Below are 26,522 nucleotides of genomic sequence, written 5' to 3'. Positions count from 1 at the left end.
TTGCAAGTGTTTGCAAGCATTGATCATGCTGCTTGTTGTTCATACACCAATATGATTTGGTCTGATATTCATAATAATTTGTCTATAAGATAATTATAATAATGTATTTACTTACAATTAAATAATGTCTTGGCTCATCAAAATGAAATACAAAAGTAAAACGATTAATTATGCAAAATTGCCTTTTTCAGATTGACATATTATATATGATTATTGATGTATTTATAAGTTCATCACCTTAATGTTGTAACAGGTCATGGTGAAGGGAATTGAATTATTTTACATTCTGCTAGGTAATATAATCTTTTTGTCAATTATCTTTGTATTTAGCTAAATCTGCAGTGTAAAAAACAAATGTATTGCTTTAAAAAGTACCGATTTCCTAGAGGATGAAATGAGAATAATGATCTAGGTAGCATACATATAAGTGAAAATGTGCTTGTTTTCGATTATTATCCCACATCATAAAACACTTTTATAACCATAATGAATCCCAAGCTTCTATATTTGCCTTTTGGATCCCAATATAATTACATTAAATAATCAGCAGTACTACAAAGTAGAAGTATACCAAGCTTTATTGAGCATCACACTCATTCATGTACAGGTCATGTTGAATTTTGTACAACTCTGTTACTAGTGCAACTCGTGCAATGATGAAAGGAGAGAAAATAAAAAGTTCAAGTGTTTCAACTTTAAAAAAGGAAGCATTCTGCCATTACGGCATCAAAAACTATGTTACAGAGTCAGCAGCCCGTGTATATAACATCTCAAAGACCAAATAAAACAATTTGTTGGCTTATATATGATAATTATTCAAGTTATAATACTTCCAATTCGAGATAAGACCTTTTCAATAGTCTCTCCCATTTTTGTCGGGACTCTGTGTCTATCCTTTTATAAAGTGTACAAAATGCAAATTGGTATGATACAAAGACTTCTTCCTTACCATTACACTTGTTTCTAAATGCTTCCATTGTGAAAAGAGAGTACAGTTAATAACATTAACTAATGCGCATGTTAACAATGTGTCTGAGCACACTGTGATAGAAAACACATCCGTTTTGTATAATTATCAGCATTTAGGACAGTTTGTGTATCCAGACTTGTCGGTTTTTTCCAGTGCAGATTTAACAAAATGTAATATAGGACTGAGGCAAAAGAGGAGGGTTACTTTTCAACAGACGCAATCATCCGTTTCCTTAATAGCACAGCTTCAGAGGATTCAGACAGATGCGTTAGAAACATGTACTGAGAAAAGGAGCTGTAAATACAGCCAACCACAGAGCAACGTTACGGAGTAGCGGTGGCGCACCGTGAGTGAAGGTCATGCATTTCAGATTCTTCATTAAAGATGTTTCTTTGTTAGCTTTGTTTTTTTTCAAAGAGGGTCTATGTACGCGTTTAAACCCTGAGCAGAATTCTTTAGAAAAAGGAACAAAATAAATATTACATCTGAGGCAGAGCACTTGATATTCTTCGTCAAGGACTTCACATTGCTCACAATTCCTCAGCTGCAATTGTTGCGGTTAACATGTTTCCTGTCATTTGAAAGAGAGTTAGTACAGCAAGGTAATACTGACATCACAACATTGCCTCAGACATTAGGCAAGGCAAAGACCAAAGGTGGTTTTAACCTGCAACACAAACTACGAATAAAAGTTTTTAACAGACTGGGGAGAAGGGAGAACAAATGATTTACTGCTTAAATAGAACGGCAGTTTTTTCTCCTATTCAACATGTATACGCAGTATATAAACATTCAATAAATGGTTTGCAACATGTATGTAGTTGTAAGCAGATATGCATTTATAAACACTACTTTCAATATTTTAACTCCTCCTGTGGGCATCCATTACTGATGACTGCTGTATAAACAGAAAATGAATGGGACAAAGTTCTTATAATATGAAGCATGTCTTTAAAAAGGACACATAAAAAAATCCTTATATCTGCTTATCAATACAATTTGGTGTGTTGTAAACAATTAACAAACTGTCTGAATTCTGCTTATAAATGCTAAATTGAGAAAGGGGAATACACTGTGTTGATAGCAGCTATCCAAAAAGAAAGCCCGGTTTGCTGATAACAAACGTGACTCATTCCTCGAACAGAAAACAGCGTTTCAATATTATCTTTGGGAATCATTTCTCTCGCCTTCATGCTCTATAAAAAGAAACCAACCGAGCAGCTGGCACTAAAATAAGTCTTTTACAAATCAAAGTCTGACGTGTTAGTGCTTTGTAGAGGTGCTTGACTGATGAAACTATATGTAATGATACAAAGACATATTTGAAAAACGCCAAGCTGTAATGGATACCGATAATCAGAAAACTACCTGCAGATATAAGGCTTCCTGTTTTCCTGGAATAATGTCCAACACACTTTTTTAAACCACAGACTAATTATTTCTCTGGATTAGTGCTGAATGATGTCTGAGGAGCGATAAACAGTTTTAATAATATATTAAAATGAGATTGTAGTTTAGCTTTAAATGGCCTTTTGAATGAAAGTCTGAAGCCCTCAGACTTTCAAAGACATAGTGTTCTTTGTCTCATCCACCTTTGGTCTGAACCAAGAAGAAAGTCTTTGCTTCACACCAGGTAGTGCAGGCTGACCAGCTTAAAGCATGTGTAGGAGAGGATAACAGAACAGCCACAGGCCAACATGCCCTCTAAACTTCTACGCTGTCTTCATCAATATATCACAAATCTTTTCACTCTGAATGTCAGAGGACAAAACATCACCCGTCAAAATCTCTCAAGGTGAACACAGGAGTCTCTGGAGAACTAGAAAAGAAAAGAAAAGAAAAAAAAACCTGAAATCTTTTCTCTGTACAACCACTGCTTTACATCTGAGAATCACCACAGCTTGGTGTGACACCCCGGACCCTCAGAGAAAGGGGTGGGGGTGTCTGTACAGGACAAGGGGCAGCGGTCCTGGAGCCTGCAGTGCAGAGATAGAGGCTCATCAGTCAGACCCCTTCAGAGAGGGATGTGAACTTGAGACGGGATTTAACGCGGCCCTCCCTAAACTATGTGTTGGGGGCCTGGCTGAGACTTTGGGGGTGGAGCTGCTGCCGTTTCTGCAGCTCCTGCACGGCGAGCTGCTGGCTCTGGTCCGACGTCGAGAGTTTGTTGATTAATGCATTCACGCAGTTCGCTGGAATGATCAGTCCTGTAAAAGAAAGAAAGAGTTGACAATGAACTTATGAGCTTATTATTTTCCTTTAAGAACTATTCCTTTAAAATCAAAACGGCCTTTCAACTTACCGACTATCCTCTGTCCATCTTCTGTTCTGAGGCGGACAATCTGCACCTTCACATTGGTTCCACTGAGCGGGGTGAGCACTTCCTCCAGCTCGTTCCACACACTGAGCACTGAGCCACACAGAACGTAGTACGTCCGACACCGGAGTCCAACTTCACACAGAAGACCCACTGAGGCTTTCTTACAGTTACCCCGCCTTTAAGAAGAAACAGACCATTTATAGGTTGAATGATCAAAGCTGTTTATATTCTATGTTTTCATTCTGTTCTACAAATCCCATCACAAGACAAAAACCAGCAACTCTTTGTCTTCCCCAGCTGGTTTATCTATGAAATCTTGTCACAAATATCTAGTTGTTTGCTGGTGATTGTAGTTTTGATAAGAAATATTGCATTTGGTGGCGATTCATTTTCAGCAAGGGAATTATCCAACTTTGGGCTCCAGTAGCTGGACAGAGTTAAACATATAGAATATGATCAGACCTGACCTTTAGAGATCTAAAGTGCACATACCAAAATGCATGAGAGCAGATCTTTGCTGACGACAGGTACTGGTCCATCCAGTGCTGCTTGGCGTCATCTGACATAACCTAAAGAGGAACAAGCACATTTCATGATTAAGTACATAAATCAATAGGGACTTTTTTTCCATATTCAAATTTGAATACAAACAATGTTTCACCTTTTTAAACTTTTTCTTGATGTCTGCATACGTCTCCAGTTTGACCTGTCTGCCGGTGTTCGGCCTGTAAACCAGGAAGAGCCTCTTCTTGGGGTTCACCTCTTTGACCAGTATGGCTGTTTTCTTGTTGTTCCTCATCTGATAACGACATAAAACAAAACATTTAAAAACAGTGGAACCCCAAGAAATTAGTAAATGTAGGATCCATTCATTCGATAAGTCATATCAGCTTTAACTAGAAAGTCATATTAACCAACAGCACTTGTGGAAATGAGGCATATGTGAGAATATTTCTCAATCTTCTCGTACCTGAACATAGAAGCCATCATCCCCTCCATTCTGATCCGCCCAGACATGCGTGGCTTCCTCCCAGGACATCCCCCTCTCCACGCTCACCTGGGAAAACAAATATAAAGTCAGGGTATGTTACTGCAATCTAACTACATCCTAAAGAGCGCAAAGAGTTCATATAGAGATTTATTTATAAACTTACGTTGTACAGCTCTACATGTCCTGCTGTGGTGTATCCTGGAGTTAGGAATTTCTTGCAGTCTACCTTCTTCACCTTCTCATCACCATTGCCCAGATCTAATATGAGAAAAGGAAGAACATTTATTTTTGTATTAACGTCTGATACCTTTCAGAAACAATGTAATAGTGAAATAGTGAAATTCAAGGCCGAAAGATCGGTATTACTCAAGGGATTTTGTCACAGAGGAAAGCACTTTAAATGATTTAACATATCAAAAATGCTTTCTGTCCCAGTTTTGCTTCTGTATTTGTGGAAGCAGTTTAATGTGAAAATGAAGAGTGATGGCCATCTTACCGAGAATGCCCATGTCATATCTGCCACTCTTCTTGGCTTCCTGAATAACTGCGGCCAGTGTGTCAGAAAAGTATTGGAACAGGGCATTCTGCTGCTGGACCTCCATGCCCAAAATACGGTTCAGGAACTTCCCCATGTTGTTGTAATCTGTAGCAAACGATATGCATTACATTTATGTGAGAATGTCCACAAAACTGTCCAAGCGTTGCACTTCATATTACACAATATCAAACTGTTGAAATGTCATTTATTTTAACAATCACCTTTGTCCAGTATCATTGCGCCAAATCGTTCGTCCAAATTTATGATGCCCACACCTATTAATCCGGTTTGAATTTCTACAGGAGGAAATTACTGTTATTGACGACAATAGATCAAAAATCTAAAAAAGGTAGATAGTTACAGAAACGTTTTACAAAACAAAGTTGGTTTGGAATGTTTTGACTGAAAGGGAAATACGTTCATTGCATTTAACTCAAATTACCTTTGAAGAAATCTCCTCTAAAAGTACTTGGTGGAGGAACTAATGGAGAATCAAGCTTCACGATGGACTTCATCACAATCTCCAGAGCATTTCGGCCATACTGTAGCAAAGACAAACATGAGTGAGTTACAGCCAAATACAAACAGCAATAAAAGTTCTGAGAAAAAGGCTTTATGCGCCTACTTTGTTGTCAAAATTAAACCGGCTGAGATCTCGGGTTTCTGTTGCTCTTCTGTCTCCGTGAGTGAGAGCACCCTGTTACAAAGATTTAACAAATACAGTTAATATTTCATGTAAAACTTCCTTTAAATTAGATTTAATGATCTTTATTATTCATTCAATGAGTCCTTACCAGGCTTTCTAGTCTTTTGGCAACGATAGATGCAAATCTCTGCTCTCCTGCCAGCTCCGAGATAAGGAAGACATATTCTGGAGCCGTGACCTGGTTTGATCTGTGAGTTCTCCCTGTGTCCAAACAACACATTTGCACAATGAGATAATGGCATTCCAAACTGGCCCTGGTACAGAAGGACACATTTTGAATAACTGGCACTCATTCTGGTTGTGCCTTCACGGTGAGGTATATCTCTACTGACCGAACTGTTGTATGGCTCTGTCTGCGCTCCACGGCAGCTCCAGCGTCATGTGGACTCTCCGCCGCTGGTTCTTCACTCGACGATCGGCCTGCAGGGATATACCAGAGCTGGCAGCTTCTGAGATGATGGCTATGTTCTGGTTGAAAAGAAAGACAATAAACATGACTTTCCATGTACAAATGTGGAATGAGCAGCTGTTATTCTTTCTCTTTTTGTAGAAGAGTCAAAAGTTTTAGATCAACCACAAGCTAATTAAATCACTAGGTTGGCGGACATAAGTTCTAGCATTTTCCTTAAGTTAATATTGCACATTACAAGAGTTCCAATAACCATAATGTTGCGTTTACCTTCTCTCCATCCATGAACCTTTGCTTCTCGGTGAGATTGAGGATTTCCACCGGGACATCCAGCTCAGAGCGAGATTCATATGTGATGGTGCCGTCGTCATTGCTGACCACGCGACCTTTTCGGCCAGTCATCTGTAGCACAGTTAAAGAGACCGCCAAGTGATGTAAGACACAAATCAAATGATACACCTTTTTTTAAACAAAAGGAATAGAAACATTACCTCAGCTACGTTCTCGGGTCCTCCCAGTTCATCTATGAGCTCATCCAGGGTGTTGGGAGGCAGATCCTCAGCTAGCTCATCAAGTTGTTCCAACAGATCTCTCTTCATTTTCTGGGCATTGTCCACTGCGTCTTCACTTGTTAGGCAGCTATCCTGACTCTCTGCCTTGACTAAAGAACAGATACAAAGGCATTTATTAACCACCATGCTGCACCTGAGTCTTGTTATCCTGCTTTGCCATGTGGTATTGTGCTTACCAATGGCAGGCGCGCTGGGGGGTGCAACAGGGGCGGTGAAAGCGGGCCTGGTGGACCCCAGCCCGGAGGCTAACAAGGCACTTTGAATGCAGTCAGGATCAACACTCTTCCTTCTCTTTTTCTTCTTCTTCTCCTTTCCTTTCTTTGGTTCTTTTCTGATCAGCCATGGATCTATAACAAAGCAAGGAATAAATGTTTCCCGTTAGCACTGAATAGGTTATCAGAAAAAGAAGGTTTCACAATCCCCATCAGGAGTCTCACCATCTTCATCGTCGTCATCAGACTCGTCTCTGAATGGGTTGAAATCATCGTCTTCGTCCCCCGAGCTAACAGATTTGAAGCTGTCGTCACTCTCTTTACCAGACTCTCTGTCCGACTCCTCCGACTGGCTCTCCTCCGAGCTGGTACCAGACAAACCACCGTGCTTGCGAGGTTTCTTTTTCGGCTGCTTTTTGACATCTGAACCTGGAGAAATAATCAGAGGCATCATAAATGATCGATTCAGAAGAGTCAGGTCACAAGTAGGGATGTCCCGATCACCTTTTTTTGCTCCCGATCCGATTCCGATCATTTGATTTTGACAATCTGCCGATACCGATTTTTCCCGATCCGATCTTTATGCAATGCATTAAGAGAAAAAAAAGGTAACCGATAACGGCTGGTCATCCAACGCGATGAATTCAGCTATCTTGGCTGTTATTTGTTTGGCCTTTTCACAGTTCTGGGGCAGTTTCTCTTTCCTTTTAAAAGCCTCTGAAAGTGTTGGTTGTTTCAGTGCCGTTACCCGAGTGGCCGCTGTGTACTCGTCGTGTTGTTGTTGGTGTTTGTTTCTCAGGTGTTAGATTGGTCGTGTTGAACGTAGCTCTGTTCTTTCCACCACGCGGAACCTCCGCCTTGCAAACATTGCATCTGGCTGTTACACTGCCTTCGCTTTCAATTGTATAATACTTCCTAACTCCTGACATTTTCTCTGTCCCGACTCCCGAGTCACCAGCTGAACGTAGCCTCTCGTTAGCTTACTGCTACTATTAGACACTGCGCCCACTCTGTTGCCAGATTTGAGAGAAAAAAGCAACCTGGGGGGTATACTACGAAGCAGGATTTTCGCTTAGCCGGCTAAATTCAGGGAAAACTCCGGCTTTCCGGTCCTACGAAGCTGGTTCTCTTTTTAGCAGGCTAGATCTCCATGGTAGCTTATGCTGAGCGGCTAACCTGGTTGCAGGCTAAGAGCTCAACTCAGTGAAAGCACCGCCTGCTGACCAATCAGAGCTCAGTGTGCGGAGTTTAAAGCGATCAAGTCATATTACAGGAGAAAGGAAATACAGAAAAGCTGCCGTTGCAGGAAAGACGGCCGGCAAAAATCACCGACTGTGTGAACGTGAACATTAATAGAATATCACCTCCATCTTCAGAGCAATCTGACTATTATAACATTAGCGTTAAGAAAGCTTAATTAAATATCTGCCACAACATAAGTACACTGAGTGCAGACGTTGATGTGTCCCATTATAATTCATATCACATCATAATGTATCATATATCTCCTTATCTGAGTCAGCTTCTTGAGCCGTATCTGGCCGTGCAACACTTACAGTGTCATATACTGTATGCAGAAGTATTATTTGAAGCAACTCGTCAACTCCGAAACACTCGAGTCAAATGTAATTGAAGTCAGATCGTGTCTTAGACGGGGCAGTGATATCATAAACCTGTTAATGTACGCATTCAAACACTTGTTCTGTTACCAGCTGTGTTCACCTTGCAGGTGCAGCTCTGTGGCTTTGATCCTGGATAAAGTGTTTAAGTCATTGATGTTTAAAGTTTAACTTCTTCATATTTGACTAGTATTAAAGTTCACTTTTCATTCAGGAAGTATGACGCGCTGCGCTGTCAGTGCACTTGTCCATGTTTGTGATTGGTCGAATGCTCCAAATACCACCCCTTTCATATGAACGCGCACCTAACTAGATAGTAAACGGCTGGCTTGAGCGATCCACTTGATAACCCGCGTCGTAGTACAGTTTAGCGACAGCGCGTATGTTTTGGATTAGGCCAACCGGCTAACTCAAACATATCCAGGTTAGGTTGAACCAGCTTCGTAGTATAGGCCCCAGGTCTATGAAAACAAGCCCAAAAGAAGCAACACATACATGATGTTGTGTCATTTTAAACCAAAACTAAGGCCTCAGGATGACTTTAAGACGTGAACATGGTCATTTTTGTTTTGTAAAATCAAAAAAATATTTTATATATTAAAAAAAAAATCGATCACGTGATCTCTAGTCACAAGGAATCTTTAAGACAAAGCCATCTGTGATTTCATGAAGTCTTAGGAGAAGTTTGAGCTTTTTCTTACCTTTCCTTTTTTTGCCCTTCTGTTCTGGTTGTGCTGCAGGCTCAATGGGTGAGGGGGTCTTCTTAGCTGAGAGGTCGATACCTAGCAGAGTGTAAAGCTTCTGTCTGTCAGGAGCTGGAAAGTGCTTCTCAACCAGGGACTGCAGCACACCTCTACAAAAAAAAAAAATTCTTTATAGTTACAGACATATAATTTGCCTTGTTTTGGAGAAATCTTATCTTTAGTCTGTCCGTACTTTGCAGTCGACACAAAGTCATTGAGCTCTCCTCCTCCTTCCTCCAAGGCCTCAAGTGTTCTGGCTTCTCCAGTGGACTGAAGGCCGATCACCACACACTGCAGAGGGAATGTATATCATGTTAAAGCAGGCAGCACAACATTAACAGTTAAAAATAAATAAAATGGTGTCTTGCAAAGCATTCATCTCTTGTTTTTCAGTTCTAAATGTTTAAGTTATATTTTCCTTAACTTGATAACTTTATCATGTTTCTATTTTTTATTTAACTTGGTAATAAACATTTGAGCCTTCATAACATCAGGAAGCAGGGCTCAGTATGGCTGCTAATATGCCTGAGATTGCAGTTCACTTTGTAAGTTTAATAATGAACAGTGAATTGTCAGAAGTGTGTGCAGGTCTTTTTTATTTATTACATTTTCTGTGATAATTTAAAAATGAATCCACTTCATTGTTATTAAGTGTTCATGTAGTTAATCAAATAAACTTCAACTTAACCAATGATTTGGAGACTTGTCAGGCCAATCAAGTTCAGTTTATATTTAAAGTTTAGTCTCACCTTTCCATTTGCGACCTCCTCTCGAGCGAGCTGCACCACTCTGCGGACTTTGGAGGCGATGCAGAGGTATTTGAAGAACCTCTGGTGAGCAGACCAGAACTGGCCCCACATGGACTTCTTCATGCGCTGCTCGGCATCCATCAGGTTCGCTGCTGCCTGGAACTTCTCTCGTGCAAGCACCCACTAGGAGAAACATAGATCAAGTTGTAAATGGCAAGGACATCAAATAAATCACAACAATGTAACAAATGTGTTTGTTGTACTTATTCGTTGTGGCTTACCAGCTTGACAGATTTGTTGTACATCTTGATGTATTGCGGAGTCAGGGGAACCTCCTCGATCTTAAAGGTCACTCCTGTAAAACTCAACTGCCTTGCAATGTACATTCCCCTCAGTTTCATGTCCATGGCTACTATTTCCATGGCGCCAACACCTCTAAAATTAAAAAGAAAAAATGTGTAACATACATGTTAGCAGAGATGGGGTCGTTACAAAAAAAAAAAGTAATATATTACATATTACTTAAAAAAAAAATATATATATATATATTACACTACTTCGTTACTCTCTACATAAAGTAACTCGTTACTTTACTCGCAGAACCGGCCCGCCCCTCCCTACAGGGAGATCACGCAGACTGCGGCGCACCTACAGTGTAAGCGCGCCACAGTTTTGCCTCTGCGAGACTCCACTTGCTCTTTACTAAAATAGGCTACCAGCCAACCACAACAAGCTAACAGTCTGTGAAACGTAAAGAGCATTTGAAGAGAAACATTTTAATAACGGAAGTGGGCCATATCAATGTGATGTGACACTGGCAAAATAAACAAATAAATAGCCTCGTATAAAACAAAATAAGAGGTTGGCCTTGATAACGCATTAAATACACAAATATTGATTGCCTCAACAAAAAAAAGGCCTTTCAGCATTAAATATGCTAATGAAAAAGAACACAACCTAAAGCATGAGCTTCATTAATTGAACAGTAAGCTAAAAAATATACAATATAGTCAACATGGCCTTTTAACATCATTAACAACAATCAAAAACGAAAATAGACCAAAGTGGCATTGGCTGTGAACATAGGCCTATTACCACACTCCCTCTCGTGGTCTCAGACTGAACACTTCACACTTATTTGATGTGTTTGTCACTGAAGCAGTGGTTATACCGCATTAGGAGGAGGAGTCTCTCAAATAGTTGATCTGATAACTGATTTCTTCTTGGTGTTAGCACAAGACTTCCTAGGCTGAAAAGCCTCTCCACCGGCGCACTCGATGGGGTAGCGGTGTTGTATTTCAGGAAGATGCGCTTTATATTAGGGAAACGGCTCAAGACTGCCAGCTCTGCTTTGGTTACCGGTCCTTGTTACGACCCTGGGTCGTTAGGTCATTTGTGTGTTTATTTTTCCCTCCTTCTGTGTCTGTGTGAGTTAGCAAGCAGGTGGTGCCCGTTAGCTGATTAGCTACCCTCGTCAGGCTGATTGGTCCACCTGAGGAGACGGGAACATTTTAAGCTGAAGCCGTGCAGTTCCTCGGCCGCTCTCTCTGACTCAACTTCTCCTACTCCCAACTCTGCGCGTGTTGAGATCTCTGTCCTGTTGTGCTGTGTACTGACATTTTACCGTATACCGGTCCTTCTCTTCTGCTGTGAGACGGTGGAAGAAAAGCGGTTTAATCCGTCTTTGTAGAGACGAGTTATTTTACTCAGGAGTGCAAAACCCTTTTCTTTGGTTAATTCGTTTTCTCCTGTTTAATGTTAGAGTAGGTAAGAAGCCTGAACGTTTATTTTTCTCATTTGTTAGGTAAGATTTTTGTGTTAAAGGTTAGTTCGTTTTGTGGTTGTTACTCCTGTTTGTTATTTTTGTAAACAGACTTTCAGCATGTTTTTGTGATTCTGATTTGGTAATTAAATTACCAAACGTTTTCTCTGCCTTGGCGTCCATGTTCTTGGGAGTGGGAAAAGTGGGGAGAGTGCAACTTTGTGCTGCGCCTAGGTTCCCCTAGGCCTGGGCGTAACAGTCCTCCAAATTCTAATTTCTGCTGCTTTGGAGTCGGCGGCGGCGCACTCGCAACATCCTCACTCTGGGTTCGGGGGTCCTTAGCTATTAGCTTCACCTTAGCATGTGTTCTTTGCAGGTGCTTGTTGAGGTTTGACGTGGTGTTTACAGCTTCTGGCCTGGACACAGTTTGCACCTCACCATCACATTCCTGTCTATTCTTCGGACGAACTCAAAATAATGGGCATACCTCCACCCCTCGAAAGTTATCGCTGACTCAGCCATGTTTATGCAGCACTGCACGTGGAGATGTGGACGTGCAAGTCGCGCAGATTACGTACATATAAACCTGCGGCGGAAACCCCTCTTGTCTGTCAGTGTGATTATGACTGATTTTTAGTAAGTAACGAAGTAACGTGTGTTGGGGCAATGTTAGTAACTGTAGTGTGATTACTGAATTATAAAAGTAACGCGTAATGCGTTACACTACTCCGTTACCGACAAGTAATATTACAGTGTTACACCCAACTCTGCATGTTAGCACATTTTGCAATCACCAGCATTCAAGCCCATGGCAGGGAAGGGACATTTTTTTGTTTTTTCACATAAAAAAAAAGAGAAGAGGAAATGTACCTGCGCTCAACTGCTTGGATAAAGTTGTTAAATTCTCTGAAAGGTGTTTTTAGTCCCCAGATGCCGAGACGATTCATATAGGCCATATTCCTGGGTTCAGAGGCACCTAATGAGAAGAAATATATTTTCAGAATGTACAGCATTTGTACAGGTTTCCCAACTCCACTTGAGTTTACACTGCCAACCCTTTCAACAAGATAAATACATGCGATTCTACTAACCTGTAGCACTTGCATACACAACGCGAGCCTTGGGGAGTTTGTTCTGCAGTTCCAACACAGCAAGACCAGTTTTTGTAGGTTTCGATGATCCAACTGGACATACATTTTTGGCTTTGTGACACTCGTCATACACAATCTTAAGACATTTTGTTAAGGAAATTAATTATATAAATCACTTTGCTCCAGCTTAGTTGATTCCATTTTAAAACCCATGAAAAGGACAAAGTTACATCTATGGTACCAACTGATGGCTAATGGAAAGGATACAACTCCGTCAAAGTCCTCCCCACACCAGTGGAGAAGTTGTTGAAATCTGGTCTTGTATTTACCTCCCGATTGGCTCTCTCCGATCAAGGAGGAGTAGGTGGCGAATATCACACCTTTCTTCACACTGCCATTGTGTTTTGAGGTGATTTTTCCATATTTGAACTGGAAATATGAAGCATGTAATTTGAGTCACACTTCGTCGTTATAAGTCATGGACACACTTTTCCTTACATTGTTCAACACCATTTTCATATATGTATCATAAAATGATCTTACCTTGTTCAATGAATGAACAGAGATGTTTTTGGCTCCTATGTCCTTTAAATCCCTTTCCGCATCATACTTCAAGTCGTTCGAGACACTGAACCTGAACAAAAGAGGAGAATAGTAAATAATGAAGAGGTCATTCTGTTGACAGATCATTTATTTTAAAAGGCTAATCGTTTTAAGAGCTAAATATAATGTAAAGGATTGGGATATTTACCAAAGTGATCTCTTTCTGCCTAGAAGGTAATTCTCATAGATGATGCCTGCAACGGTCCGGCCTTTCCCCACACCTGCTCCATCTCCGATCAAATATGCAGCTCGGTCACCGCAGGGGAGGAATGTCTCGTGTTGCTGTGGTACACAGGGACAAGGAATTAATCATTACAACTCAAAAACGTAGCCTTTCAAAGGCTTCTTTCAATTTTGTGTCTTGTGTCAAAGTAAAAAAAAGTTATCATAAAGCTTTACTGCATTGATGAAAATCATCATAGTTTATATAGCCTATAAAATTAACAACCTGAGCTTACCTGAGCAGCATATGTAATTGCCTCCAGCTGCAGTGCAGACAGGCAGCCACGATCAATGACTTCTTCTGAGATGGACAGTCTGTACCACACATCTGGAGGGTTGACACTGGACAGGGAGCTGGTCTCCACCACAGGATCCGGATGTCGCAGGCCAATCTTTACTGAATTGACAAACCCATGATTCAGTGGAAGAGCAAATCACAATAGCAGTTTGTATTTTGTTATTAGATTGTGCGCCACCAGCCAGGTTGATACTGCAGTTACATCTCACTGTAACATATACTTGGAGTAATCCCGACTTGCCATTTAAAAAAAGTTCTTAGTGTGGAATAGAGGGTTTTGGCTAGACTAGATTAGGAAACAAACTATTCTGTAGTATAATACTGTCATTGTAGTTCAACACAACGGTTATACTTACATTTCATTGGCATGTACTCTGCATAAGTCTCTACAACACCCAACTCGTCCTCCTCTTCCTCCTCAGGCTCATCCTCCTCCTTCATCCCTGGGATTTTCTGTATCCATAGATTTACATAACAATAATGTTAACACCATATCAACACATTAGGCAACATTTATCAGCCTTTTTAAATCAATATTATAATAGTTACCATTGAATGTGAGAAGGGCTGCATTTTAACATCTTCATTCATCCAGATCCTGGGAGACTCTTTACCAAATACTTCTTTCTTGATCCCATTGATCATTTCAGCTGAAACACCAACAGAGAAAACAATTTAAGTACTGACAAGTTTTTTCTTCTTCTAATATTACAATTTGGATGAACAGAAATTGAATTTGCTCGTGTTGCAGAGAACTATCATGTGTTTTAAGCATAAAACACTGAACATCACATTGTTCAGGATTGCGCAATGTGAGTTTCGTGCCCTGCTTTGTGTAACGTGATAGTTCAAATCTATATTCTACCCATTTCATCATTTTCAGACCAAACGATCAACATATAACAACATTATATAATGAAAGTAACAGTGAGTTGCAGCCATAGTGTATTTCTTTCCAAATAAAACTTCCCCAAAAATATTTTTGAAATTCTCAAAAATAATTTTACAATAACAAAATGTGGATGGAGGAGGGCATAAAGGATCATGAAGAGTTAAAGTAAGTCAGAGATGTCAGACAAACAATTATTTAAAACTATACACCACAACTGATGCAATTTTCTTATACATTTTGAATGGGTTAAAACACAAATCTATTTGTACATATAAATAACACAACAATAATTGACCTGTTGAAGTTGCCGTTGCTACTGGTGGAGCGATGTTAGATGGAGGCTTCAGTCTCATGAGCTCCATCAAACTGTTCCCTTTAAGAGCAGTGCTTCTCACATTGCCAGTTCGGAGGAGGTCTTTCAGCTGAATTTGCTACAACAACAAAAGAAATGTATATAAATTGAGAATTATCAAATGAAATGCATTTCTCTAAGCTGTTGTGGCCTTGGGATGGTATCCATGGTTTCCACAAACGTACCTGATCTCTGTTAGAAGGCACTACTGTCGGCCCTGAAGGAGTACTTGTAGAGGATAGGGTTGAAGTTCCTCGCAAAGCTGAATTACTAACATGGACCACTTTGGTGACAGTTATGGTATGTTTGATGGGATTTGTTACTGATTGTTTGGTCACAGCAGCTCCGAGTGACGGCAACTGATTCAGCTGATTTAAGACAAACGTGGTGGTTGATGGCTGAGGTTTGTGCTGTTGAAGACATTGAGCAGAGAGAATAAATGACTTTAATACATACAACAAAACATCAGCTGCTACTTAACATTTTCCTAAATAATTAATTAAGGGAGGTTGTTAATGTGTAATCTCACCCTGATAGTAACAATCGGTACTGGAACTGGAGGATTATTTCGAAAAACATCCACCGACTCTGTCCCCATACCACCCTCCAGGGCACTGATGGAGATAGACTGGAAGAGGAGCAAAAATCAGAACATTAACATATAGCTTTGATAACATTAAGAAAACTATTATCTTCCATTCGAATAAAGACCAACTTACTTGCTGGGTTGTGGAGGGCTGTGCAACATCCTGAGGATCAACATCAAAAAAGCCAAAATCATTTGGACAAATGCCACTCTCACTCAGGGCAGCGAGGAGTAAATCCTGTCCAGGATCCATCTGCAGGACAAGAATACATGTATTAATAACAATGATAAATTTATAAAAAAAGACGACGTTTAAGAATTAGCAGATTAAATCACGACACAAAACAATTACATTGTACATGTACACTGTATTTATAGAAAGATTGTCAACATGTGCAGGCTATAGCTTCTTAAACTGTGAAAAGTTACAGCCACAACACAGACTCTATGCATTACATTAATGCACACAATGTACAACGATATATTTGTATTACTGCCGATTTTTATTCCACATTTTATTCTATTGCAATGTAAATACTGTTATATTTTTCTAGTTCTCTACCTGTGTTTTTAATACTTGTTTTACTTGTATGTATGCACCACAACACCAAGTCAAATTCCTCATACTTGTAAACCTACCTGTATAAACCTGTTTCTGATTCTGTTTGTGGTTATTGCATGTGATGAAGAATAATTCCATTATTAAAAAAATCTCATGCGAATTGTCTTCTACCAAACTCAAACATTTTCACAACATAATGCATGCACACAGCAACACTAGCGAGTTCAACATTTGAGTTGTAAAAAGCACAAACATTTCTTCCCAACTGTACTGACTATATGCAAATCGAGGAGTCGTTATGTATTAAAAGAGAGTGGTGTGTGTAAATAAAACAATGGAAAAGACAAATATAAAGAATACATCTGCCCAAGAGGTTACCAGATGAGGCTAACAACTACAAGCATATCATCAAACTAATACATAGTTTAAACTCTATGTAGGATAGCCATAAGGGAAGCAATGCAACTGATCATGCCTACAAAAAGAAAAACAAAACAGAAATGTGACCCTCAAAAACTACATGAACTAAAAATACCAAAAGGGATATTAGGACCCACATGTGTGGTACACGCATGAGATGAAACACGGAGTGCGAATTAAAATGCAATGCCCAGTTTCCCAAAGAAAAACTAAGATGTCATGTGTTTACCTTCAGCATTAAAAGACCAAACGTGTATGTAGCTATAACACACGGTATTTCAATCCAACGTAAGCATCATAATACACCTATTTAAAACGTTCACCTCGCCGTATCTCGTCCTGCAGCGCACGCGATAATGATATTAAAAACGTAACACTGAATCGAGATACCTAAATTCACTCCAAATCCAGACAAACTATGTAGAGGAAGGAGAGTTGGCCATATCTAACAGCAGCGTCTGCACGCCAGGTCAGACTTGTTCCAAAGTGACCCAAAACAAGACACGTGTTTGCAATGCCGTGCTTTAGTGCATACAACTTCCTGGTCCCTCTGACTCTAACGCCCCCGACCTCCTTGCTGGCTCCGCAGTTTGCTAATTTTAATAAAAGCAGGCACATTTGATGTATGACGGGACCAGGCTTTTAGAACCCTTATGTATTTCAACAAATGTATTTGGAACCAGCTAACCTTTGCCTTACAAGCTGTCATACCATTTAGCTAGTTAAACTAGCCTGGGTAAAGAAGGGTGACACGGCTAAACTGTGCTAACAGAGAGCTAACGTACCAAGACAGTTTCACATTCATTTCAGAGACACAACAGTGAGGACAAACACCTTAATGCCCAACAACAAACTACAATTTTAAGAAAGCTTTGTGTCATTAACGGTCATCACGGAGACACACATGTCAGTTAGCTTTTAACGTTATCCACACTGAGACCAATTACTAATATTGTGCATTTAATACCTGGTGGTTTTGGGTTACATAATAAGCTGTTGACATTAAAACGCAACAATTTCATAAGATAAAACTTAATTTATCCCAAGGGGAAATGTTTGTTCCACAGTTGCAATACAACGTGGGGAAAGTATAACTACACAGTGAACTTGAGCTATTTTCATTATGTGTGCATTTAATGTCAAATAGAAGTGTATGTTTTAATAGTTATGTTATAATAACTCAATACACATATGTGTCAAGTAGAAGTAGACAGTAAATGGTGGAATACAGAATAAACAGGTTGAAGGTAAGGTGCAATCCAAAGCTAGCTTGTTTTCGCTAACATGATACGTTGCTGATAAAATAATACTAGGCAGCTTATACAGCACTAACAATATGTGTTCAAAACAGCGTCTAAACCTTACATTTTAGTGTGTCCTTCCTCAACCTTATCCCCATACAGAGGCAGGGTTCGGCGGCGGGGTTCAGCTATCAGCCCCCTAGCATTGTTGTGATGTTGTGCTCAGTGTCATTGCTGTCGCTAAGCTAACATTAGCAACGAGGAGTAAACGTACACCTTAAAATTAAAATATATAATACTTTCTGTAAACGTACTACCAAGCCCCAACACATTTGTGTTTATAATAACCGGGGCTTTAGTGTTAAAACTAACAAATCCCCAGGCTAAAATCAACTCACTTGACAGTTCAAGAGCTGCTCTCTCTCGCCGCTCCGGTTCGGCAGTTTGTTGTCCTCTTCGCTCCGCCGCTCTCACGCCATCTTATTTTATAAAACGCTCAGCCGCATGCTGGTCACGTGACGCGAAGGCCCGTTTTCGCAGTCAAACTTCTCGCCCACCGTCGGTAAAAATGGGTCTCTGGAAAGCCGTGGGACGTCCTTTTGACACAATAAACCGATAAAAGCGAGTAAGTTAGCATTTCTGAAACGTTAGCACAAACGACAAACATAGCAGAGTCAGCGAGCTAATGCAACATCACGTGACCACGCGAGATCTTCGTAGGAAGTGACGATATTTTTTTTTTTCTTCTTCGCTGTTCTCTTCCTTTTTGTTTTTCCATCCTCTGCTTATTTTTATTTTACTGAGTTCTCTTTAAACACCCATGCTTATTTCCCTCCAGCAATATTCAACTTGTATTATCTGCATCTTCATCTTATATTTTTTTGTGACCAATTGTGTATTTGTTTACCTCCCCTCCCCTTTTGGATCATGATGACAATTACACATAACATGCAAATAATCACTTAAATACGCAACACAACCAAAGACATACGAGAAATAAAAAAATACAAATAGCACATTTTTTCCCACAATATTCATGTCCCAAACGCATCCACAAACCCAATTAAAACACTAAAATAGAAGCAATTTAAGCACTAAAATGATTCACAACAATAATTATAAAAACCATGTATTTATTATAACATTCAGTGGTGGATGAAGTACTCACAACTTATACTTAAGTACAATTAATAATACAATACTGTAAAAAAAATACTCTGTTACAAGTAAAAGTCCTGAATTCAAAATCTTACTCAAGTAAAAGTACCAAAGTATTAGCAGCAACATAACATTGAGTACCAAATCTAACAGTATTCCTTATCCATTCTTGGAATAACATTTATATCACTGGAGTTTATAAAGTGTATATAGTATACCATACTGTATTAGTTGATTTTTTTTTGTATTAATAATATTAACCTGCAAAAGTAACTATTAACAAATGCTATCAAATTTATATAGAGGTGTAATAAGTTCAATATTTTCAGTCAAAATGTAGTAGTGTCTGCATGTTTCTGTGAAAAAAAATCCTAAATTAATATCAACAATCTATAATGTTTATGTTATCTAAACGCAGTACCGCTGTCGGCATACAGGGGGCGACATTGCCGCGCCTCCCCGTCTCCTTCATTCTCATGGAGAAAGATGGCGGAGAGGAGCTGTGGAGGCTGCATCGGCTGAGCTGCTGGCAGTTCAAACAACAATACACGGGCTCACAGTCACCGTGGAAGGGGGCCGGAGGGAAGGGAGGGCACTGCCGTGTGAGCAGGGCGAGGTTAATCTCTGACCCGGCCGAAAAGTTCATTTATATTCTTTCATCGAAACGAAAAAGAGCCGAGCGGAGAGAGCCACAAAAACAAGTCGGACATGAACGGGGTAAGTTTGCTTGTTTCAGGTCCTAACGAAACGAAAAGCTAATTAAGTTGTTTTTTACGCTTATTTTTTCGAGATAGATTCAATTTTTTTGCATTAAAATCAAGATAAAAATAAACCGATATATCTTTATTTTGACTGTGAGTTACTTACAGTCGGTTTTTGTTGAAGTGCTTTGCTAACATTAGCTTTACGTTACATGTGTCTGCTGTCTGAGAGCATAAACATGATTTAGGACACAATACGACTCCAAGAAACGCGCATCTGTCGTTTTTTCATATAAGTTAGTCGTTTGAAAAGCAGATGTTGAGGTGTTTTCATTTTTTTATTTGAGTGAATTTGACCAGTAGATACTGGGCCAAGAGGCCTGTTAATTTAAAGGGACTGATGGCAGAGTGGGTATGGGTGTGGAGCCAGCATGTTTCCCTCCTCAGGGCCCCACCCACTGCTGGACATTTACACAAGTACTGCATACATAGTACACATAGTACAGCTCTATTATACGTGTTTTTATATTTATCCTGCACTATATTTGTTTGACAGCTCTAGTTACTTTTGAATAGAACACGTTGTCATACCTCTCCTTTCTAGTGTCAACCATACATCTCAAGATGTGTTGATTTTATTGTTTGTGATAAACTGAAGTGTTCTTTAATAGGTTGGAACATAATACTACTTCTACATACAAATATGTAAAATCTTGAAAAATGCATCATTGCTGAGCTGAAAACAGGGCTGTTATTCTGAGATCTTATAAAGTTTACTTAGACATATGTGCTTCTTGCAGGATGTTACCAACATATTAAGATTACATGTCACTTGTTAGACGCTTTTATCCAAAGCGACTTACATACTCAATACTTTGGGCAATCCCCACAGGAGCAATTTGGGGTGAAGTGTCTTGCCCAGGGCCACAATAACATGCTGACTGCATTGGGGTTTGAACCTGTGACCCCCTGATCAGAACACCAACTCACAACCCACTGCACCACATGCCTCCCAAGATCTTTTGATATGATATGCTGCCTTGCTGTTTGTTACTTTTTACTGCAAAGGATCCTTAACAAGATAGCAAATATACCCACTCATGTCTCTTGGAATAATTTGAAGTAGTCAATTCTTATAAATGTATAACAAAATGCATTAGAACATGTTTACACATGTATTAAAACATGATTATATGTTTAATGAGAAAATGGTTATAGATTATAATGTAGTTGGCAAACAATTTATGATACAATTTTTTTTATATGAAGATAAAACATATAGTTCTCATTATTATAATATGAATACATCTTAAAACATCTAGAAGGATTCTGGACAGATACAGTTTCCGTTTACAGAATGTCTTGTGCGTTACCTTGAGGTCTAACTAAATGAGTTGAATGCCTTTCCTTCCTTGTAAAAGTATTTTTGAATAGTTAAAAACTGGGATGGACCTCAAAGGAATTTGAGTTTTTATGTGTGATTGTGAGCTGATAAAAATGATCTAAACATCGACAGACATTTTTATTTAATATGCCATTACTATATTATCTCGATAAAGAGTTTCAGTCATATTGCAGTCATGGCACAAATGCCAAAAAAATCACTGTTTCCCACTTCTCAAACGTGATCATTTATGCTTTTCTTTGCATGGATAGTTAAGTGAATATATTTCGGTTTAAGTTTGTTTTAAGGGAAGTTTCTAGTGTTTCTTCTGTGTTTGGTCTGGGTTTATTTATTTATTTTCTTCTTTTTTTAAGTATTCAATTTAGATGCTTTTCTTGTTTTTGTTTGTTAGATTGTCTTCACTATGTGATCTTCTGTGAACACCATGTTGTGCTTTGTTGTATTTTTTTTAAGCAAACTTGAAGCATACAGCTGTACTGACTTTGGACAGAGTGTCAGTGAAAATACACAAGGCAGGAAGCATGCACTAAATACATTTCTCCCTACCTTCACAGGATATTGTTTGCAACAGCCATTCAGTCACTGTCCTAAGCTGCACCAAGTCCATATCTGCAGTCCACAATGAGATCAAGCTGACCCAGGAGGGAAGATGCTCTCCAGTCTGCTTCCCGCAGAATGATGCTCGGAGGCTGGGAGAGGGTGAGTGTCTCTGCAGCTCAGTAGAGACGAGTTTTAACACTGCGCAGGAGAGCTAACACACCTCTGTTTACCTTTTAGTAGATGATGTAATAGTGAGAAGAAGAAGAAGAAACCACACATTTGAATGAAGCTAAATCTTTATTTACACCTATACCTAGCATCCATTCTACCCTTTTCTATCCTTTGTAACCTCTTAAGTGGAGACTTTTGAAAAGGCTGCTGACCCCTTTTTAGTTTGAAATCTTCTAGAACTTGTTTTACTCTGGATGGGCGGAGAAGGAGACTTTTAAAAACAAGACAGAGACACACATGTTCGATCCTGTTTTGGTCTCCTGTAAACAGAAATCAAGCCAAAACATTATTGCATATATTTTATGATTCAATGTGTTTGTGTTTGTACTCTTTCCCTATTGCCCTGGTTCCCCTCGTGATGGAGAATGCTCTTGGTACCGTGTCATATGCACAGTAGCTACACTGTAGTTAGGGCAATGAAAAACATCCCATGCTCCTTTAACGATGCAACATAAATGTATATAAGACATAAACAATACAAAAGAGTTCAAAAAGAAACAGAATCTAAATACAAGTGAATGTGTTGGAAGTAAACTATATACAGGTAAAATAGTATAATATGAGCTAAACCAGAATGCAAAATGAAATGCTATACAGGAATAAAATACTGTTTAGTGTAATAATAAATTAATATGTGAAATGCAAACAGACAAATGCTTGAAGTCATGAAGGCACTTTACTCCTATAATATATCGACAAATTAGCTTTCCAACGACTCTATGTTTGTTGCCACTTTTACCGCCTTATGCTTATTGTTCTCTTGAGTAACAGTTCCACTTCACAGTGCTCCTCCTACTCCATAGCATTCTCTTCTTAAAGGCTCGCATTGAGACTATTCTTTCATTCTCTCTTTTCTTCCAGGCAGGAGAACCAACTCAATCAGCGCCACACCCAAAGACTCAAAGACGGATTTCCCAGAGATGGAGAGCAGCTACAGCCAGCGTTCTCCCTGCTGGTCAGATGAACATCCTCCGCAGCTCCACTGCGCTCAGACCTGCCTTCGCTCCCCCTCTGAACTCCCCCTGCCTCTGGGTAACAGCCTGTCTCACGCGCCCCTCCACTCCAACAACAACAGCAGCACCCTCCACGGCCTCCAGAGGAGAGCCGTCCGTCTCAAAGGGAGGAAGTCCACCATAAGAATGTACGCACGTCCTGAGTCTTCATGCCTTTTTTAATGAAGAAATCGAATAAGACAACGTTATAGTGTGATCGTGTTTCATATATCTGATGTGATTTATGTTTTTCCTCTCCAGTGCAAGTGGGAAAAACTCCCAAAACCGAAAAGTTACCGATTACTATCCAATAAGACGAAGCTCAAGGAAAAGTAAAACAGAGCTACAGGTAAGACAAAATTACTTCTGTTCAAATGAAACATAATAAATATATATTTGTTGTGATTGAATTATATATATATAAAAGTATTGGCATTGATATAATGTATCATATTACTTCTGGAGTTACTGACAGATACGTATTTGTGCTTCAATCAAAGTGAGAGAGAGAGAGAGAGCTCTTCGTCACTAACGCCCTCTCGTGTTGCTTTGTGTTTCCAGTGTGAAGAAAAGAGACACATCGATGATCTCATCACAAAGGGAATAGAAGAAGGAATGGAGGTACATACTTTCTTTCACTCTTCAAAATAAATGTCTTTAATCATGCTAATTGAGCACTTAAATTAAAAACAATTAATCAGTTTCACACACGTGTCACTCGCATATTCGCACTCTGTTCCCACTCAACAGGATGTGTTAATTACATTAAATAAATGAAACTTCCTCCTATGATAAAGAGAACATTTAAGTAGACATTTTAAAGTGATCACATGATTAATCACATATATGACCAGCCTCAGAAATCCTACATTTAACTTTGTGATTATGCTATTTGGAAAATGCACATCTAATTTAAATATTCAAGAAAAGTAGATTTTTATTTGTGCAGAATTATAAATATCCCTGCTAGCATTTATCATGTAAAAGTAACAACAATCATAATATGTAATGGGATTAATATATCTGGATTGAATAAGAGTAAAGTATCTGAAATTGGGACAAAAAAGATGACAACATTTGAGGAAAGGAATGTTGCTGCTTGTAGATAAGGTACATCAGAGAAAACGCAGCGAGTGTCGTCCATAGGAAAAGTATTGCAATCAAAAATGCAGTTTTATTTCACAGCTAATCCTATTCTGCTACAAAACAACCAAAGAAAAAGTGGTATCGCATCACATTTTCAAAGTAAATGGACTGAAACGTCCCCATTCTGAGTTATACAAATTACTTTTATTTTGTATTTACCCGTTTTGTTTTATGATAGCCAACCTCTCATTCTGTTTTGTAGGTGCAGCATATAGAAGGAAAGGGGAGGGGGGTGTTTGCCACTCGGTGTTTCCAGAAAAGCGAGTATGTGGTGGAGTACCACGGAGACCTGCTGCAGATCACCGACGCCAAACAGAGGGAGGCGGAGTACGCCCTGAACCCCGCCACCGGCTGCTACATGTACTACTTCCAGCACCTCTGCAAAACATACTGGTATGATCAATCCGTGCATGACACCACAACATTTAAATACATCGCAGGTCAAAATACATTAGCTGAGATTTTAAGACCTCATCAGAAACCAAAACGCAGTCACGTTTTTATTTTCCTATACTGGTTAATGTTTACCTATTCATATCAAATATTTTGTCAGTCTGTCACAAAAGCCTTACAAACATAGCAAAGACCTTTATGCTCGATGATAAACATAACTTTTATTGTGGAAAGAAATACAGGTCAGACTGTTAAGATATATTTATTTCCCCTATAAATAAAAAGTTATTCTCGAGAGTCAAAACAGGGTTTGGGTGGATGAAAATCTACTCCTAATTATAACTAAGAAGAGTACATTGTATGTCCTTATTGAATTAAAATGTTAGTAGCTGTTCAGGTGTATTTAATATCTTCCTGCGTTTTGTTTCCAGTGTGGATGCCACAAAAGAGTCTGGTCGAATGGGTAGGTTGATAAATCACAGTAAAATCGGAAACTGCCAAACCAAACTCCACGAAATCAACGGGATCCCTCACCTGATCTTCGTTGCCTCTCGAGACGTCGACGAGGGCGAGGAGCTGCTCTATGACTATGGAGACCGGAGCAAAGCCTCCATCGCAGCCCACCCCTGGCTCAAATACTGATCCTCTAAAGAAAGGAAAGGGAAACGCACAGTAACACTTGTGTTTCTCAATAGCTAGTGTACAAAATGCCTTAGAAACAGAATGTGTACCCTTTTTGTTCAATAATGAGGAAGTGGGGGGGGGGGGGGCGGGTTATGTGTTCAGGGGTACTTATCACATTTCGATTAATGTCTTTCTGCCTTGTCAGAGGACACCTGTACTTTTATTTATGTGTATGAAACGTTCTTGTTGTTTTGCAGCACATTTGTTTTGTACATTTTGTATTACCTATAGACCAATGCTTCTACAGCATGTAGGTGGTAGTTAATGCTCTGCAATTTTATACTGCGTTTTTCTTAATCAGTAGTTAGATACTTAGCAATACTTACGAGGCCCCAGAGCCCTGTTTTGGATCAGCGAGAAGACGAGATGCAAAATATGTTGGTGTTCTAGTGGAATTAGATTTCAGCCATCCAAACTCACACAATCTACCGCTAAGTGTAACAGTTTACCAAACTCATGGTTCTGTTGGTCTTGATGACAAAACAACATGATTTGACCCTGGAGTATTTTACTTTTTTGAAGTGTAAAATAACCTGATGTTGAACATGGAGGCTTTAAAGATTACATAGGAATACTAATGAATAATCTTTTAACCTATATTGTATTTTATAATATTTAAGATTCACGATAAACATCATCAAAGGCCTACACTATATTTGGTTAAAATAAACATGTATATGAAAGTTTCATACCTAAATATCTACTAATATAAATTACATTGAATAAATGACTAACACAGGAATTTAGATTTGAAATTTCTACATAAACTTTCGAATGTATCACTGTCTATAATATCGTAACATGTAAATATAGTTATTGACTAGTTTCAAATCAAAGGGTGGTTTAAAGGATAGTTTTTACTTTTTTTGCTAAGAGGTCATGTTTGATATCACAGCTAGTCGGGGTTGCTAACACACCAAATCGTCTTAAGTAGCATAATTATGAATTCCCATTTTCAAAGGAGGGGAAAAGGACCAAAACAAAGTCTCAAAATAGCTAAAATGATCAATAGCTGACCCAAACGGTTCACGGTAAAATAAAATAAAGCTTCATCGTGATTGAAACTGCTCAGGCTGTTGGTTGGCTGCTTTCCCCCGTTTCCAGTCTCTATGCTAAGCTAAACTAAGCTAACCATCTCCTAGCTGTAGATTCCGATTTAACCAACCGAAAAACGGTATGCAGAATTTGTTGCTGCAAAGTTTTGCATTTTTAGGTATATTAAATGCACACACCAGCCTCTCCAACATGTCCTGTGCTGCCATGTTTTTGGTGAACTGTTACACTCTTTCGGTAAATCGTAGACTTTTGCAGGTTTTCTTCTACACAGCCGTTCTTCATGTGAAAGTATTTAACAGCTGAACCGCCAACAGGTCATTTTTTTATTTTATATTTTTGCGTTTCCATTGAATTGTAG

The 26,522-nt window shown here is 39.2% G+C and overlaps 2 protein-coding genes across 2 annotated transcripts; one reads left to right on the top strand and one right to left on the bottom strand.

The window, feature by feature from the left end:
• Positions 1-560: 560 nt before the first annotated feature.
• sbno1 (strawberry notch homolog 1 (Drosophila)) lies at positions 561-18,586 on the bottom strand. The gene is made up of 33 exons (XM_034095455.2): positions 18,257-18,586; positions 15,769-15,888; positions 15,579-15,677; positions 15,235-15,459; positions 14,993-15,128; positions 14,355-14,455; positions 14,162-14,258; positions 13,744-13,904; positions 13,434-13,567; positions 13,226-13,316; positions 12,950-13,111; positions 12,683-12,818; positions 12,462-12,567; positions 10,111-10,264; positions 9,830-10,012; positions 9,274-9,371; positions 9,039-9,190; positions 6,944-7,147; positions 6,683-6,853; positions 6,426-6,595; positions 6,205-6,336; positions 5,858-5,993; positions 5,614-5,726; positions 5,445-5,516; positions 5,262-5,361; positions 5,041-5,115; positions 4,778-4,924; positions 4,445-4,539; positions 4,261-4,347; positions 3,952-4,089; positions 3,783-3,859; positions 3,273-3,466; positions 561-3,177 (listed from the first exon to the last, which is right to left on the bottom strand). The coding sequence occupies exons 2-33, from the start codon at positions 15,886-15,888 to the stop codon at positions 3,035-3,037; spliced, it is 4,209 nt and encodes a 1,402-aa protein (XP_033951346.1). The 5' UTR covers positions 18,257-18,586; the 3' UTR covers positions 561-3,034.
• An 880-nt stretch (positions 18,587-19,466) lies between these two features.
• Positions 19,467-25,188, top strand: kmt5aa (lysine methyltransferase 5Aa). The gene is given in 8 exon segments (XM_034095771.1): positions 19,467-19,687; positions 19,689-19,733; positions 21,677-21,821; positions 22,755-23,034; positions 23,147-23,234; positions 23,447-23,506; positions 24,234-24,424; positions 24,856-25,188. Coding segments are annotated over 8 exon segments (1,215 nt in total). The 5' UTR covers positions 19,467-19,492; the 3' UTR covers positions 25,067-25,188.
• Positions 25,189-26,522: the final 1,334 nt, after the last annotated feature.

This window comes from Pseudochaenichthys georgianus, chromosome 12, assembly GCF_902827115.2.
Source record: "Pseudochaenichthys georgianus chromosome 12, fPseGeo1.2, whole genome shotgun sequence".
NCBI lineage: Eukaryota > Metazoa > Chordata > Actinopteri > Perciformes > Channichthyidae > Pseudochaenichthys > Pseudochaenichthys georgianus.
Note: the sequence above shows the minus strand (reverse complement) of the source record. Positions and strands in the feature narration are given on the sequence as shown.

Bases quoted from the DNA above. Each gene is read 5' to 3' on its own strand.
- sbno1 (XM_034095455.2), bottom strand. From the start codon at position 15,888: ATGGATCCTGGACAGGATTTACTCCTCGCTGCCCTGAGTGAGAGTGGC. The intron at 15,129-15,234 runs GTACGTTTGTGG...TTGTTGTTGTAG, and splicing joins TGCCTTCTAACAGAGATCAG to CAAATTCAGCTGAAAGACCT. The intron at 13,112-13,225 runs GTAAGATCATTT...TCATATTTCCAG, and splicing joins CTGTTCATTCATTGAACAAG to TTCAAATATGGAAAAATCAC.